The following is an 18,161-nucleotide window of genomic DNA, read 5'->3' on the forward strand; positions in this document are numbered from 1 at the left end:
TACACCCTAAACCCTAAACCCTAGCAGTAAACCCTAAACCCTAAACCCTGATCCCTTAGCAGGCATCCTTGTAAGTAATGATAGAAACAAAACTATCGAGGTGCTTCCTTCTGTGCTACAGGAGAGAAATACCTATTTATAATGTTGTGCAATCCGCTGGAGATCTTCCAGTTAGCAGCAGCTGCCGCGGGGAACCGTGAGGTGTATGTACACCTGAACAGTGCCTCTTCTTCTTCCTCTCGAATGAAGAGACATAATTAAATATTCAAAGTAAATAAACAATTTGCTTCATCTCTTAAAAATTGCATCTTTGTTGGAGTACGGAGGTGGATAGACACTCCAATTTCTGCTCACCATGATACAGATCCAGCGCAAAATTAAAGAAAACTGTTCTGTTTTTTTATATTCATCAACATATTTTTTTCTTAACTAGTTGAAGTGCTGTTGCTGATTATCCGGCGTACATACACCCGAAATCATCTACCCATCAGCCATCAGCTGCATCTCCACAATTCAAATGAAGTTATTCACAGCTACTAAATATTCCTACATCAAATGCATGCATGCTCTTAGTGATTATATATAGATGGACAACATGCATGCATGCATATCTGCGGGTGCAGTGTTGTAGAGCAGCAGGTTTTATGTCTTTTTGTTTATATATATTTGTGATTAGGGTTTAGGGTTTAGGTTCGTATTTCATGGGAATGGATGCGTATTGCTTCTGAGGCTGCAAGAAGAAAAGTTGCTGTTTTGATGTGCATGCATGCATTCATGCATGCACGCATATGGCATGCACAGCTGCGGGTGCAGCTTTGTAGCAGGTCTTGCCTTTTTCTTTTAATATATGCATGCATGAAGCGCCTTCTCCCTCTTCTGCTCTACTTCAATTTTTTAATTGGGATACTCTCCTTGAAGAAGCGCAAAAGTTAGAGAAGCCGTTGCCGTCGCATGCATGCATAGATGAAGACGTGTGTGTGCATGCAACTGCGAAGAGGTGCAGATATCAGCTAAGAGCCACAGTTTTCCTTTTGGCGTTGTATGCTTAGCTGCATAAACCCGCTGAAGCTACACAGAACTAAATACAGAGTGATGTGCTTTCGGCGCTGTTCATTCTGGAGGCGAGTTTGGGGGGTAAGAGAAAAAATAAACAAGCGATCCTTCAAACACAGCAAAATACAATCGATGGTATAAACAAAATGCAACAAACTTTAAGCTGACGCCATTACTGTTCTTTGCTGCTATTGTTTAGTGCGCGGTTCTCGCGGGCTGCGAACGAAGGGAGTAGAGCGGCGTGACTGGGCACGTTATAATCGTTTGGTAGACGAAACAGGGAAAAGGTAAAAGGTAAATAATCAAAAAAGTTATAAATAAAACAATAAGTGAGGATCAAAGTTGTTCATTGCCAATTATTGAGTGGTGGTGTTCAACTTGAGCTGCCGATACACCCGAGAGTACTTCCTCTGCCAACCGACTGCAATGTGTGCGTTATCCATCAGGAAATCTCTCATTTTTCGCATAAATTCAAGCAGATATGCATTTAATTCTTTAAGGCTTTGTAAATCAATGTATTATTTTTAAGAAATACCTGGAAAGCCCCACGGATCTGCATCACTTTACAGCGCCTTCAGCTGCCACTTCGACTGCAGGGCTTGCAGCTGTACTTAGCCGCTGTTCTTTGCTGTTTCTTCTCTTTGAATTTGCGGCTCACTTCAATTCATTTTATCATTTTCCGCTTCATTCAGAGTCATTTCCTCCTTTTATTCAACTGCTACACCTTTCTCTACTCCCTCTACCACAATGCAGCCGCAGATCTCAGGTGAGCCCAGCCGACGGGTTGCGACTAGCCGTTGCAGCCAGCTTCTTTTTTCCTGCTTTTCTCCCTTTTTATTGAATTATGAATACTTAACTAGCAGTTTTTGTTATTTCTTCAACACTGCGATGTAACAACCCATCTCATACACAATGCAATTCCCTCTCCCCCCTCACTCCCCCCTGTTGAACTCTGGCGGCGTTCCGTCGCCTCCCTGGAGACCAGTGGACCACAGCGGTCTTTATTCATTTATTGTTTTTTTCATGTTAAGCTCTCAATCTCAATTGTTTATTATGCTTTGCCTCCTGTACGAGAGTTTCTGTTTTCCTCCACTGGCGTTGTCGTCGGTGCTGTCCGTTATCTTCCCTTGCATGTAGAACATTTTTAAGTAATACATATTATTCGTATGCATGCAGATAAATATATATATACCAATTGCACGATTAAAAGTAGTTGTTTTTCTCCTTTTTTGTGCTGTATTTTAATTCAGGTGCGCCTAGCTGCAGCAGCACAGGCCCTGTCTTCTGGTCTTATTCCTATGGAAATGGGACTCTACCCCCTGCAACAGAAAAGGGGCTCATGGCCTCTGATGATTCCCCTAGGATAGTGCACGAACCTGTAGATACAGAACACCTCAATAGGCTTGTTGCTGCTGCTATGTACGCCAGCATTAAGCAGTCGATGCCATACATCATGCAGGTAAATCCACAGAAGAAAAAAAAGAGAAAGAGCAAAAAATAAGAACAGAAAGCAGAACAGAAAACAAAAAATAACAACATGTGGATGCATGCATGCATGCATGCATGCATGCAAAAGCTATCCTTTGATTGGTGTTATATGATTTGCTGCTGCTTGAACTGTCGTTGCCGTTTGTTGTTTAGCTCGATATTCCTTTTTATATTTGTTTATGTGTTACAAAGTGTAGCTTTATATTTCTTCTTCTGTAGTGGTTTGTTTGGGGTGTATGTACAGACACAGTACAACTGGAAGCCTGAGTCTGGACCCTTCTATCTGCAGCAAGGGGAGCAGCAGCAATCGATGTCTTCTTCTTTATCTCCTCCATCCCTCTCTGTTCATACACCTAGAGAAACCTCAAAAGAAATAAAGACACAAAGACAAAGACAGAGACGCGGCTGCTGCTGATTGCGCTGTATAGACAAATGCTTCCACCTATTTTTCTGTACTTCTCTCTGTATATAACATATATCTATCTATAATAATAATAATATATACTTATTCATAACAACACATAACGCAAAATGCAAGTGTCTATACACCCGGTTCTCTCTCTTTTTCCCTTTACACAAAACGCAGCGATTTTTTTGTGGCTGTCTGTATAAAAGGTACTGACATATTCATATTTATATATATATATATACATATATAAAATATATATATATATATATATATGTATATGTATATGTATATATATCCATGTTTATGCATTTATATATATATATATATCATATATATCTGCATATATATTTAGGTGTACGTATATATTCATTTACACCCACAAGCAGCAGGACAACAACTTAGCGCCAAATATATATATATATATATAGACAAAATATGCATTCATATATAATATATATTATATAGTATAAATAAGCATATATGTATATATTTATATTTATATATAGTTTGCTGTTTTTGCTGTCTTGTTTCTTTGTTTGCTCTCCCTAAAGGGAAGCAGATCCAAGGGCCTGTAATTCTATCATCAGGTTTCTCTTAGAGTGTTTATATAAATAACTCTCTTTAATGCAAATAATTGTTGCTTGGGCAACAAAAGCAATTCTCTTGAGGTTCGCACGCACAGCGTGGCTAGCTCTCGATAGCCACGCAGCTAGCCACCGCTAGCCAATAGCTAGCCAACTTCCCTACGTCGCTACCTACCTAGCTAGGTATCTGCCTAGCTAGCTAACTATCTACCTAGCTATCCAGCTAGCTAGCTATCGAGCTAGCTGACTCAATAGCCGTCTATCCAGCCAGCTAGTTAGCCAACCTGCCAGCTAGCTAGCTAACCTGCGAGCTAGCTATCTGGTGAGGAACTCCATAAAGGCCGGACACTGCACAGAGTGCTGAACGGTTCACTTTAAAACATAAATTCTAAAGACCCCCAAAAAACGACAATGCCGCACAAAACGACACCGGAAGCCTTTACTGAGACACCACGCATGCAGCAGCAGCAGCAGCAGCAGCAGCAGCACCTGAAGTTGTGCTGTGCTGGCGATGCCTGCTGCTGCTGCTGCTGCTGATGCAGTTGCTGCTGTCGCTGCTGCTACTGCAGTTGCTGCTGTTGTTGCTGCTGCTACCGGCTTTAATTTTTACATTGCATGCGCTGCCCTGTTTTTATTTTGCCGGTCGTGGGCAACGGCGGCATCGAAAGTAAATAAATATAAATATATACAAATACATAGATATAGACAGATAGATAGATAGACAGACGGATAAACAAATAGATAGATAGATAAGTAGACAGGCAAGAAGAGAGACGCAAAGTAGACAGCGAAACATATATATATATATATATATATATATATATACTTAGATGTGTAAAAGTGCATAGATTAGACATCTTAGCAGATATATACATCTATATGTATGTATATTTATACGCATACATATATATGTATATATATATATATATGAATATCTAAAAATACATGTATATACATTGTTTAGAGAAACGCCTGCAGAAAAAAGTTCACCCGGATAATTGCAAACGCAAATCTGCACAGAAATATATATTTACATATATACATATATAATATATACGTTTAATATATATATATATATATATATATATATAAGTATATATAAATGCAAGCATATAAATATATATATATATATATATATATGCCTGCATGCATGTATATAGTTGTATGTGTACAATATATACATCTGTCTATATTTGGATATATATATTGAGGTTAATATATATGTACACCTGTATATATACAGATATAAAGATAAACATATATATATATATATATATGTATATATATGAAGCATGCAATGCATGCGCACCGTTTATTTATTTATAGTGCATGCGTTTGAGTTCATTCTCTGTTCTTTCTCTCTCCAACATTTCGATGTCTTCTTTCAAATGTTTTATTTTAAAGTTTAATACTGCGTCGGCCATTCCTTTTGTTAATGTGTTCGCCCCAGAACCGAATGCTGCAGCCTGCATCGCTAGCACCAGCTGCAGCAGCAGCAGCAGCAGCAGCAGCAAAAGCAGCAGCAGCAGTAACAGCAACAACAGTGCAAAGCGCAGCAGCAGTAGGAACAGCAGCAGCAACAGCAGCAACAGCAAAACAGAAAAGGAGATCCTTAGATATCACTTCATACCAACAACACGTTTCTACAAAAAAATAAATGAAATACACATAAATATAATAAACACAATTAAAGATATTTTCTACGCTTTCTGCTTTATATTTGCATGCATTTTTATTTGGATTTTTTCTCTCTGTCTTGCTTCCACTGTGTACTGTACTTAATAAAGCTTTTATAACACTATAATAACACTTGTGCATCTCCTGCTGCTGCTCCTGTTGCTGCTGCTGGATATTTGCTTCTGCTTTTACTCCCGCTACTGCAGCAGCAGCAGCAGCAGCAGCATCTGCTGCTGCCGCTGCTGCCGCTGCTGCTGCTCCTGCTGTTGCTGTGCATTAATTGCAACATTTGTTGGTTTACCTTTGCGAGTTGTCTTCCAGAGAATCCTTCTGTCTTCTCTGCCATATGCTTCAGATAGTTTTCATCGATTTGCTTATCTACAACAAGTTGTATATCTTTTTGTTTCTTCTTGTGCGTTTGTTTTGTTGCTGCTTCTTGCTGCTGCTTAGTGCTCGTCTTTGAATCCGCCGTTCCATCCTGCTGCTGCTGCTGCTGCTCTTCCTCTGCTACATCAAAACCTAAATATCGTCTCATAAATTGTTTTAACATTCGCAGACGCTCGGGGGCTGCAGGCAGAGGGAATTCAAATTGTTCATCAATTCGATCTAAGACAGCCTGCAAAACAAAAGAAAAAACAGTTTTTATTTTCTTGCATTTGTTGTCTTCTTATTTTACTTTTCTGCATTTGCTGTCTCCTTAGTATTACCTTTTATATATTATATGTAAACACAAAGGCTCTGTGTTTATTTATTGATTCATCTCCTATGTGTGTGTTGATATATCTAGGGTTTTTGAATATTTATTTTACTAGGGTTTATGTTATTTATTTATTTTCTTATTTATTTATTTAGGGTTTATTTGCGGCTTTTGCATTTAAATTGTGTGTATGAGTTGGGCTATTAGCGATACGAGCGGCGTAACTCTGCTTGAATGATTCTATTTACTATTATTTTACTTTTATTTTATTCAATATGGTTCGCTTTATGAATACGAAAAAAACAGACACTGCCTAATGGTATTCTCTGCTTCTGCTGCTGCTGCTGCTTCTGCTTCTGCTGCTTCTGCTGCTGCTGTGTATCTTACTCTATCGAGTATTTCTTTGCAGTTGGTGGCGAGAACGATGCAGAATTTGTTTGTTTCTGTTCCTGTATGGTGTAGAAAAGCAGAGAGAGCATTTCTTGTATCTTCACTGATGCCTTCTGCTGCAGTAACAGCGCCTCTTCCTTGTCTTAAAAAGGCATCGGCTTCATCAATAAAAAGAATTAAACCTTTTTTACTCTTCTCCGCCCAAGCAAACAATTTGTTTATCTCCGCAGCACCGTCGCGCCCCAGGGGCCCCACATCGCCCCCAGTCATTATTGCATAGTCCATACCAGACGCTCTAGCCAGCCTGAATATACATAAATATTAATAAATATAAATAAATGAATATAGATAAATATAAATAAATAAATACTAATAAATAAATAAATAAGCAAAGAGACAAACTGGCGAGGGAAGGTCAATCAAATGAATTCATACAAATACCAAATAACAAATAATTAAATATATAAAAAACAAATAAATAAATATAAACAACAAACAAACAGAAGTATATGTAGACATACAAACGAATAAAAAGCAAAAAACAAACAAATGGATAAACAAACCAGCGATAATGAAACAAAAAGGAAGTTATTTCTTGCCGATACCTCGATATAAAGCAAATGCATAAACAACAAACAAACAAAAGCAAAAAGAAAAGAACAGAAAAGAAATTAAAGAGAGGCAAAGGCAGCAGCAACAAACACCCAAGAAACAGAAAAATTAAGAAAAGGAAAACAAAACAAAGCAACGAAAACAGTGAGTAAAACAACAAGATTTTGCAGCCAGCCATCTGCTGTCACTGACGAAGCAGCAGCAGCAGCTGCTGCTGCTTCTGCTGCTGCTGCAGCAGCAGCTGCTGCTGCTGCTGCTACTGTTCCTGCTGCAGCTACTGCTGCTGCTGCCACTAGTGCCTAGTGCTGTGGTTACTGCTCCTACAACGGATGCTGCTACCGCTGCTAATGCTGCTGCTTGTATGCTTCTGCTGCTGCTGCTGCTGCTGCTGGTGTGCTGCAGCAGCTGCTGCACCTGGTGGCAATGTGTAATAAGTAGTTTTCGTTTCTTTTGCTTGCTTACGTGCGGGCGAAGAGGGTTTTTCCTGTGCCTGGGGGTCCGTAGAGCAGCAAATGTCTGAAAGCTATTCCATGAAGTTTCGCTGTTAAGAGAGAGTTCGTAGTCCAGCGGAGCCTCTCGCTTAATTCTTTCTCTAACACCAAACGCTCTTCAATAGCAGCAGCAGCAGATTGACGCCGACCCCGAAGAAAGCGCAAAGGAGAGAAGAATGAACGCTGCACAGACACGCAGCAGTAAACAGTTCATATTATATAACCCTGCTGCTGCTGCTTCTGCTGCGAATATTATACTGTTGCTTCTGATGCTGTTCCTAAAATCTTAAAACAGGAGATTCAGATAAACCCTAAACCCTAAAAGCGTAAAGCCTAAGCCCTAATTCCTAAACCCTAAACCCTCACAGTAAATGTCCAGCGAGAGGTTTCCCGAACCAAAGGGGGTTTTCCCATTCGTGCCTCCTACGGAGCAACAAACATAAAGGAGAGAAAGAAGACAGAAATATAAAAGAAGGAATAAATGAATTAATAGAGAAGAAAGAAACGGCACATCCTCTTTGCATTGGGCTTAGAACAAAACGAAGGTTTGCTGCTTATCGATTACTGCAACTGCGTATAATCGCAGAGATGCGTCCAGGCCAAACCCTAAACCCTAAATCAGCAAACCCCTAAACCCTCATCCCTAAACCTTAAACCCTAAAGACTTACAAAGTAACGGGCCCCCAGGCTGGCGGCTGCTCTTGCGCCATAAACGCCAGCGGCTAAAGCAGTGAGACTTCCAACCTGCGCAGGAGAATAAAAGAGAAATACTGAGGAGGGTATACGTACGGCTCAGAACAGAAGCTGTTGCATGCAAATCGATGCAAAGCTGTTTGCTGGTCTTTCCCTATCACCACATGTGTATATGCCCATATATCTCACAAGCAAAGACGAAAAAAAATAGAGAAGCAAGAAAAGATATATATATATATATATATATATACACCAACTCAGTGAGGTGCAAACAAAAAGAAAAGAAAACTGCAGCTGATAACACAGCATAAAAAGCAATAAGCGAAACAGAGAAGGAATGTACAGAAAAAAGAAAGAAAAAATCCCTCAAAGAAGTGCATGCAAACAAAACAAAGCAGAAAGAACCAAATCAAACACAAACAAGAGAGGCCAAAAGGCAAACAAACAAACAAACAAACAAACAAATAGACAAACCAGAGTTGTTAATTGCGCCTTATCAGACATTAAACGCGAAAATGCACCGCCAAGCGACCCAAATGTCATTTGAAGACTTTCCAACTTCGTCTTCCGGTCCTCGGCTGCCTTGGCACGCAAAGTTCTACGCACAACACAACACAACCATATATATATATATATAATATCGTATATATATGTATATATATATGATATCGTGTATATATGCATATGTAATATCGTACATATGTAGAGAATATATATATATATATATATATAATATCGTATATCTGCATATATATGCCGTTGGCATACCTCACTTCAGGTATCCATTCATATTTTTTCCTTCTTGCTTACCTGAGGTGTACGTCTATATTTTCTCTTTCTTGCAAGATTTTCGCTTTTGCTTCCTCACGGATTCTGTCGGCTTGCAATTTTTGTTCAAGTGCCTTTTCTTCTCTCATTTGCTGGCGCCTCATTTCCAGCATTTCCTAAGACCCAATTTAGCCAAAGACAGACGCAAAACAATCATTTGCTCTTTAAAATCATCTAACGCGTTGCAGCTGCCAAGACTGTACACAGTGAAGAAGAAAAAACAGTTTAAGTAGACAGGGGTTCTCTCATGGTTGCTATGTGCTTCTTTGCAGTATCGTATGGCTTGCATATATACCCGCATGCACATATAATCGGCATTGCAACAAATAATAATACTACTAATAATACTAATACTAATACTGCTACTACTAGTAATAATAATAAGAGTAGTAACAATAGTAATATTACTATGGTTGTTTACTATATATCATTCAGATGAAAAGGCGGCCTATTGTTTGTTACAGCTGCTCACAGCCTCTGTCTTCTTTCTCTGTTCTTCTTGCCTTAAGAACTGCTGATGTTGCTGTCGCAGCCACTCCTCGTTTTGTCTTTGTTGATCTTGCAATTTCTTTTGATACGCCTCCCTATGAAACCGGTGGTGTACAAACAGCCAAAGCACAGTAGAAGGTAAGAGAGAAAAAAACAGAAAAACAACAAAATGAATATAATGCAAATCCAAAGAAAAGATGTACGAGCGAATAAACACGCAAACAGGATTTACATGAAACCCCAAAGAAGAAACAAGCCAGTGTGCCTGAGGTTACAGCCCCATACAAACGTTACATACAGTATTGAATACACTAGTCCACAAGTTAGTATTAGGCGGGCATACGCCTGTGCATGCGCGGCTTCTATGTACTCATAAACTTGCGAGAAATCAATCATTTCAAAGGGAAGAAATGATAGTTATACTCATTGGCAGAGTGCAGTGTGGATATAAACGATGATGGCTACCGGTCTACGTTCCTTTTAGGTACAAAACCACAAGGAAATACAATGATAGAAATCATTTAAAAAGCAGAGACGCTCCAAAGAAATAAGATAGAAAGATAGAAACCTTCTACCCGTCTTATTGCAACAACAAACGGAGTAACAGAAAAGAGAACACGTGGACATGCATCAGAATAAATCAGTAAGAAGAAAGAAAACAGACAAACAAGAACGAAAGGACGGATACAGAGACTGGCTTTGGTGGTGCTACCTATAAAAACACAAGTACGAACGCTCATAACAACTCTGCTGCGCATGCATCCTTCACTCAGGCATGCAAACATCTGCATGCACATATGCAGAGCCTTGATCTGCATCTTTAAAAATATGAATAACCTCACGAGACGTCTCTCGCCATTCCTCTTGAAGGAGAAAAATAGTTTGTCATAATAATGGGAAAAAACATTGAACAATAGGAAAAAGAACGAGTTATATAATGAGAGAAGAACTGGACAACAAATAACAAGAATAAAACAATCCACAACATAACAACAAGTAATAACTACTCATAAGAAGAACGATATATGATAAGATTTGCGTGTAGCCATCTTACGCCTCGAGTTTTGCTTTATACTGCGCGGTAACCCTCTCCTGCTCCTGCTGGTGATCGATTGTCTTTCTTCTCTCTTCTCCTTCTGTTCGTGTTCTCTCTGTTTGGGCTTGAGCCCGAGCAGCAGCAATCTGAGTAACAAGCACAAGACAGGAAGCAGCTAATAAGAGGTCTATTATGCCTACTAAACCTTTGCTGTGGTGAAACCCTACAGCGAGTAGCAAGAAAGGACGGATGCAAGTGCTCATTCATATACTTTATTTGTTATTTTGCAAATGCTTGTATTATATATATATACATAGCAAATAAACAGCTGTACACTTCCTACCTGTTCCATTTCTTTTTGGAGTTCTTTCTGCTTCGTCATCTCCTGCAGTTTTATCACCTCGAAAGCCCGCGCTGCATTGGGGCTGCTGTCTAATTCTTTGAGAGCCTTTGCACCGCGTTCTAAGGCAGTGGGGTCAACTGTAGCCAGCAGCAAGCATAATAGCAGAAGAAGAAAGATGAAGTATAACATGAAACGAATAAAAGAAATGCGAACGACAACCTACAAATGAAAGAAACAAGTGGCACGATAGGGTTGCAGGAACACGCCTAGGAGATTCACAAAGCGCAAGTTTCCTCATCTTGGTGTAAGGATAGGCTGCAGGTATCGCCATAGACAGAAACAGACTTCATTTAAAAGAAGAATATGCAGCAGAAATGCCTTAATTGTTTTTGATTGAGGGAGTACAGGGAAAGGGGTTCTTGTAGGCGTGGAAGAGGGGAAAATATTTGTTTTCTCGGCTCACATTTTCCAGTAATGCTGTCGCCCTCTTCGCCTTTCTTTGGAACAGCATTGGGCAATGCCGCTGAGGGCACAGCGGGCGATCCGCCGAAGGAGGGGAAATACATTTTGTTTTAAGGGGAAAAATGATTATGCAAGCAAAAAGATAAGAAGACGACGAAAAAGAAGAAAGCGGTGCGAGTATAATCCGCACGCTTCGAAGAAACAGAGCCAGTTGGGCGTCCTCCACTGCCAAAAAACAAATGAAAAACTATTGACAAGCCTGAACGGTCAGTGCAGGGAAAGGTGGACACATCCGCCGGGGTTTATGCGCACACCTGTAACCCAAAGAAATGCTGAAACGAAACGCCAGAAATCAAATATAGGTGTTTTTCACAGGTAAAAATAGGAGTTTTTAGTAGTAAATCAGTGAATTATAGTGTGGAAGGACAGATCTCGATGATGCCTCGACCCGGGTGCCTTACAAGACCCTCCTTTTCCCCCCCTTTCCAAGAGCGAAATCTCCCCCTAAAGATGTGTTAAAAGCGCATAAAAAGTCGCTTATTTGAATAGGGTAAAAAAGAAAAAGAGAAGACAGCAATCCCGAATTCATCTAACGTGGGGCGGAACCAAAGCCCCGAAGGAGGGGCCCCTCTGGGTATTCTTCCCCTCTATTGAAGGCTGATCATGCATACCACGAAACAAGTACAAGTTGCTGATACAATTGATATAAACTAGCTGTAAAATCGCATATTCATTACATATGAAAACTGCGAGTATTCTCTATTACCGTATCTTAGCACAAGCTGCGGCACGCGTGCAGATTCTTTGTTATCGCTGCTCTTCATTTTCATCCTTGGTGGTTTGGCAGCATCGCAGAACATCTGAATATTCTCCATAACAAAGATAGATCCTTTTTGAAATGCTATTATTGTTGGGTTGGTTGTTTAGGTGCATGGTGAGATGTGACTCTTAGCGTTCGTCGGCTGCGCTTTCTTAATGCTGTCGTTCTTCAGTGCTCTCCCTAACAGTCTCGACTGAATCCTCCTATATAACGAATCAGGAGTCAATCATGTGTACGAGAATGAATGTTATATTCCTTTTTTCTTAGTGAATAAACGAGTAGCGAGTGCTCTGTTTCAGTCGTGGGATTACTTCGCCATAGCCCTCTTGACCTTCGAGAGCTGCAACTTAGACAAAATATGGAACAGAGGTCTTTTTAAGTTAAAGAAGTATTTAGAATGGAGGGATTATATGCTTGATTGCAAGAGCTAGCGCTCAAGCACGGACGAAAGCCCTTATACATAATAATTTGGATCTACTGTCATATCATGCAGGATTCTTCACTTTGCTGACTATGCAAATTATCTGAACACAATGCGTTCTATTGGTTCTATTCGTACTTTATTTATGTCTTCTTTGGTCTATACAGAAGGAGTTGGGCCTTGCAGTGCAGCAGGATGAACCGAAAAGGCAAACATTGCGAGAATGCTTTTTGATGCATTTGCTCAAATTAGAGTAAATTGTTCAAGTATAGCATGCATCACATACTACCACACTGGCGAAGCACAGTAGCTGATCGGTAGGCTGGAGTTAATCGCCTTTATACACCTGACTGTGAACCCGGAATTCATAAGCAACGAAGAAAACATAAAAACTCTTGCTATCTGATCTTGATAACATTTCGTCAGGTGTATCCTTGATTGACGGCCTTTTTGTTGCAGTGGATGTCTCTCTCTGAAGGTACTCTCGCCGCTTGTGTACACTCCACGGGAGAAGCATAGAAATTATTTTTCATTAGCCCCGCTTAATTCTCCGATTTTCACGCGTGTTAGCGTCTTTCTAGGGGCGCTGCAACTACGTCTACACGCTCCAGCTGAGCACTTGTACATCTTTCATTCAGATCACCATCCATACCCCATTGAGTGGCCCCAGCAACCGATTGATTGTGCTGCACTTGCAATTTGCTGAAGTCATCCACGAGACCAAACAACTTAGATGTGTATTCTAGAGTGCAAGTGCCATTACTAAACTCAATACTTTGCCCGTCTTCGCCGTGCACTGGAATATGAAAAAATGCGGTGGCGAATTCAACCACCGCAGTTTTGTTCAGTCACTCGTTGAGTCGCGGAAACGAAGCCCTTGTGTTCAGCATACAGGCTTTTCATCCGATATGCATGCGCGCATCCTTCGTCGTTCATTTTCGCCATCTGCGGATTGTGCCCAAGGGGCTGGCTAGTAGATGGTTGATCCGTGCTTTGCAGTTCGTCCGCCTGTCCCCCAACGCCCACTTCAAAATCAAGGGTAGCTTATAACACACTGTGGGGCTGCTTCGAGGGTGAGGTTGGTACAGAACTGTGGAAATCCAGCCGGAAGCTACTTTGAGAGAAGTTGTACCAATGCACCGTAGCATCAACCACGACTTCAGCTTCCCGGCCTTTGACAAACAGAGTTAGGCATTCACGGTGGGGGTGCACCGGTGCTGTTCTCATGCACAACATCCCTTTCGTAGAGCCGCAGGTTCAATGAAGGCCAAAAGATCTACCTGACTGCCATGCTTCCGTGCCAACACTGTTCATCCTTCCGCTTGTCACTATCACGGCATCTCCATCCCTTCCCGGAGCCTTGTTACCGTTTACTATTTTATTCCTTTTCCCATGGGCAGGCCAAATTTCCGAAACATTGTAGCCTTACAGCCGAGCTAATCGTCATTTCCCCGGCTTTCTCAGCTAAAGGAGTGCTATCTAGGGCGGTGGGATTGCCCTTTGTTCTCTTTTCACCAACGAAGCGAGCTCCATCAATTTGCTCTTCATGCCCCCCTCAGCTGCCCAGCCGATAACAAGTTGGCTCTCCCCAATGGATAACCTTGGAGTGAATGAAACGCTATCTAGAAGTGCCTAGTCCACTATTGGGCATCTACACCCAAAGGACATACGCTGCTATGTGTCGGGCGACCGGTAGTTCCGTTGCTTTCGCGTTTCTGTATTCTACTAATTCTTCTCTCCCTACCGAGCTGGGACGAAACTAGATTGAAACGCCTGTCAAAATGCCTCCTTAGTCTGCGTGCGGTCCGGAAAGTAGGCAGAGGCACGCCTTTCCTTAAGCAGGAATGTAATTGTTGTGCCTCCGTCCTTAACAAACGGCCAACAGCAACTGTAGTTTTCAGGTACAATTTGAAGACAAATTGGACCCGGGTTGAGGCCCCGGGGCAAAGGAATATGGTCGAGAAAATAAACCGTCACCCAGAGACGGTGAGAAGGAAAATGCATATCAGGTACACTAATAAATCACTAATCACCTCCACGAGAGATGAGAGAGAGAACCTCAAGGTTCAACGTAACGCCTGACGGCGCGCCAGCAGCGACAAAATCGTCTAACTACGACGCATGGATCCGAAGCATCTACCTCCGTCAGGGATTTCGCTTAAAGCAAAGATGTATTGAAAAAATCCCATCTCAAGTCTGTTCAAAAGAGCAAAGCTCTTCTGTTTTCTCGTCCCATGGCGCGGACAAAATGTGCAGCATCACCACGAAAAGTATAAAGGACCCTCGGATACATTCGTTACGTTCTTCAATAACACACATGCGTTGGACAGCAAGCTCCAAGCCGCATAAGCAACTCGGTCTTACAACGCTTGAAAAATTGAGCAAAAAGTTTGACATCCTTGATAATGTACTTCACGCAGCTGGTAGACTGCACGCAGTTCCTCGCCACTCCTTCCAACTATTAATTTTCATCACTATAGGGATACTTTCCCCTCCACAATAAACAACGCAAACATCCAACTCAACCCACCGGAACCTCCGGGCTGCGCAGCAGGTCAGATGCACGCGCTCCGAAGGCTTGCCAAATGCCCCACGCCGAGGGGCACACGGCGAAAGCAAACACCGCCTGCCCCCACTGTGTTGGTTTGCGCAGCTGGCGCGCTGTAACATCGTTGCAGTGCTATTCTTGAGGAATCGCTACGCGTCTGCATCGATCAAATCGTTCATAGTCTTCTGTATGGCGATGTTGACCATTGTGAAGTTCGCGTTCGATGCAAGATCCTTGTGGTTTAGGAGCACTGCACCCTCAATATCCTCGCCAGACAAGCCAAACTTTTTCTGTACTTTCGCACCCACGTACGCCTGGGCAGCCAGGGTTATAACCTTGGTGTCAGCTTTGGGCCACGACCCAGCCTCGGCTGTCAAGCTCTGCAACTCGTCCCTCATGAACTCGTGCACCTTGATCAGACGGTCTGTTGATATCTGGTAGGCTGCCGGGCTGGGACTGAAACGCACGAGAAAAACAAAGAACACCTATTGCGCATTAATGCCTTCTGCGACAAAAGTTGATAGAACCCACAAAGTAATCATCAAGGGCACCGCTTCTCCCCGTACCCGCGTACACTAGAGTGGAGAAGCCTGCTAAAAATCCTTCCGCGCGCTTACTTTGGGGTTGAGGCGGCTCCCATTATGCTCAGCACTGCGGCCTTCACCTCAGGTTCTTGCTGGAACTTGTCAAGTAGTCCATCAAAAGTAGCCATTGTCAAGCCGTAGCGGCTCAGCGGATCTTCTGGGTGCTGTTTCGCCACCATGGCGCAAGCCTCTTCAAAGCTGCAAGCAGCACCCTCAAAAAATAGAAAATAAAGCATAGAGTCACAAGCCCAATAAATAAACTACGAACAGTGCACAATAATGACAGACGAATGCCAACTGACCCAAAGAATAGAAGCTCCCGAGCTGCTTCTCCTTTGCTCACTTACGTGTAATCCTCTTCGACAAATTTCTGCGTGAACTTCTTCATCAGCCCCTTCATCTTCTCCTGAGTGCTCAGGATATCTCGGAGCACCATCAGCACCTGCTCCTTTGTTGCCTGCAGGGAACACAACTCGCACCGAACACGGCCCTTCTATATCCTCTTGCGGCAACCAACGCACAAAAGAAACTGGCTTAATAGATACGCACAACGATAAAAGTGTGTGTGCATGCATGTGCAGACGCACTGGAAGGTTCTTCAGAACAACTTGTAAGTGCCGCTTACCTCATTTGTATTGAACTTTTTCGCTTCCGTCTCACTCTCCTTGCGACCTGGCCCTTCCTCTCTAAGCAGGTAATACAGTGCGACACCAGTTGCCGCCGCCCCACCTGCAAGCAATGCTCGTAACAGTGCACAACTTTACGTCCCTGCCGAGCAGCAAAAACACTATGCAAACTGCACGTTGATGCAACTTCAAGTAGCCACATAAACACACAAAGGGAAGCAGCCGCTTGAATCAGTCATTCGCTTTCTGAAGGCGAAAAAAAAGCTCCCCAAGAATGACGTAAGAGCCCAATGCTATCATCACAGCGGCACTGGATATGCACTATGGAACCGCATCAGAAAATATATATATATATATATATATATATATATATGTATGGCCAACGCTGCAAAGTAAAATATTTCGATTTGAATGCGAGTTGGTGCCCTCAGGTGCTTCATGCACAATAAACGCCTCCTCATGAGTTTCGGCGCCCAATGCTATCATCAGCAACATCGAAAGAAGCTTTAAAAAACCACAAACATCGAATGGTAAAATAAATACAAAAACCAGTGCGAATTTGAAGAAAAAACAGTGGAAAGACAAGCCGTGCAAGAGGAGGTCTGCGGTCAGTTATTCGCTTTTCCAAGCAAATCAATGCCTCATCAAGCGTCAGGGCCCAATGCTTTCATCCGAGCAGCTACAACACTAATACGAAGACGCCAATAAAGTGGTATGGCTTTGAGAAGACCACTGAAACAGAAAACCATGCAAGAAGACGTCTGCAATCAGTTACTCGCCTTTCACAGCAAGTTATTGCCTCATCAGGCGTCAGGGCCCAATGCTGTCATCCCAGCAGCTAAAAAAACAAATTAAAGGCGAATGCACTCATTGACGTCGGTCGCAAGCCACTGAAATGGAATATCACACATGGAAACCGGCTTATGGTGTCGCAGCTCAACGACGCGCATCCATCTGTTTCGGAAGGCTCGGGAGAGACTGCGTCCCTTATAACAACTAAAATCTGAAAAGGCTGTTGAGCAGTATTTCGAGAGGCGAGATTAGGCGGAAAAGATTGAAAGAGACGATGCAGCAGCATTGTCTTTGTATGGGACATCAAGACAGCATATCAAGACCCAGCCCCGCCCTACAAAATGACAAACCAAAGGGCGATTCCTCCTCATCTCCTGTGCAGATATGGCTAACAGGTGCTTTGCTATAACCAAATACGGGTATATACCAGGACAAGTAAAATCAGAACGAGAAGAATCTGCTGGCGAAGGCAGCGGAAGCGGTTGCAACGTGGGGGGAGGGGCAGCTGCTGCTGCTACACGCACCGGCAATTAAGAGCCATTGCTTCCACTCTGGCTTCATTTCCTAGAAGTTTACCGAAATGCCGAGCGGAATTCAGGCGGGAACTGGTTCTGTGGCGGCTGGCGCACAGCCCACCTGGGACGTCACCCACGGAAATCGGAGGGCAGTCGTTCAATTCTGGACAGACTACGCTTGAGAAACTCAAGTCTGCCTGCAAAAAAAAAGAACAAGGGCTTACTTTTCTTCGAAACCCGATGATTTTGATCCATTGGACACTGAAGCGGCAGCCGCCCGCGCTGCCCCCCAAAAAGCCCCAACCTTCCTTCCCCGCAGCCAGGCGGGCATCTTCGTAATCCTTCCAGTTTCACGAAGCCACGTCCGTATTGTCCAGCTGCATTAAGTTTTATATTTTAAAGATAACTGCATGAGTCATTGTCAACTTTACAGACGTAAAGGACTACTCTGTTCTAATACCTTTTACAATGTGCAGCGGTGTGAAGAACCGAGTAGCCCTGTGTCTCAGAAGTAAGTGCATGCTCCCATGTATGCGTGATTGCTCGGTAGTGGAACCTTAGTAATTGATTAACAATTTATTAAAGCAGTATTGCGTGCATTGG

General features: G+C 42.4%; 2 protein-coding genes across 2 annotated transcripts; both read right to left on the reverse strand.

Annotated features, from left to right (window-relative positions):
* Nucleotides 1–10,119: 10,119 nt before the first annotated feature.
* On the reverse strand, nt 10,120–12,112 carry EAH_00006260 (ATPase, AAA family domain-containing protein, putative; the record flags this gene model as incomplete). Its single annotated transcript, XM_013396204.1, has 4 exons — nt 10,120–10,123; nt 10,466–10,593; nt 10,791–10,927; nt 12,019–12,112. The coding sequence occupies 4 exons, from the start codon at nt 12,110–12,112 to the stop codon at nt 10,120–10,122; spliced, it is 363 nt and encodes a 120-aa protein (XP_013251658.1).
* Nucleotides 12,113–15,190: 3,078 nt separating this feature from the next.
* EAH_00006270 (hypothetical protein, conserved) lies at nt 15,191–17,604 on the reverse strand (the record flags this gene model as incomplete). The annotated part of the gene is made up of 5 exons (XM_013396205.1): nt 15,191–15,497; nt 15,659–15,823; nt 15,973–16,082; nt 16,251–16,354; nt 17,568–17,604. 5 exons carry the CDS (start codon nt 17,602–17,604, stop codon nt 15,191–15,193), a joined length of 723 nt encoding a protein of 240 aa, XP_013251659.1.
* Between the last annotated feature and the right edge of the window lie 557 nt (nt 17,605–18,161).

Source organism: Eimeria acervulina, genomic scaffold (assembly GCF_000499425.1).
Source record: "Eimeria acervulina Houghton genomic scaffold, Eah_scaff27, whole genome shotgun sequence".
Lineage (NCBI taxonomy): Eukaryota > Apicomplexa > Conoidasida > Eucoccidiorida > Eimeriidae > Eimeria > Eimeria acervulina.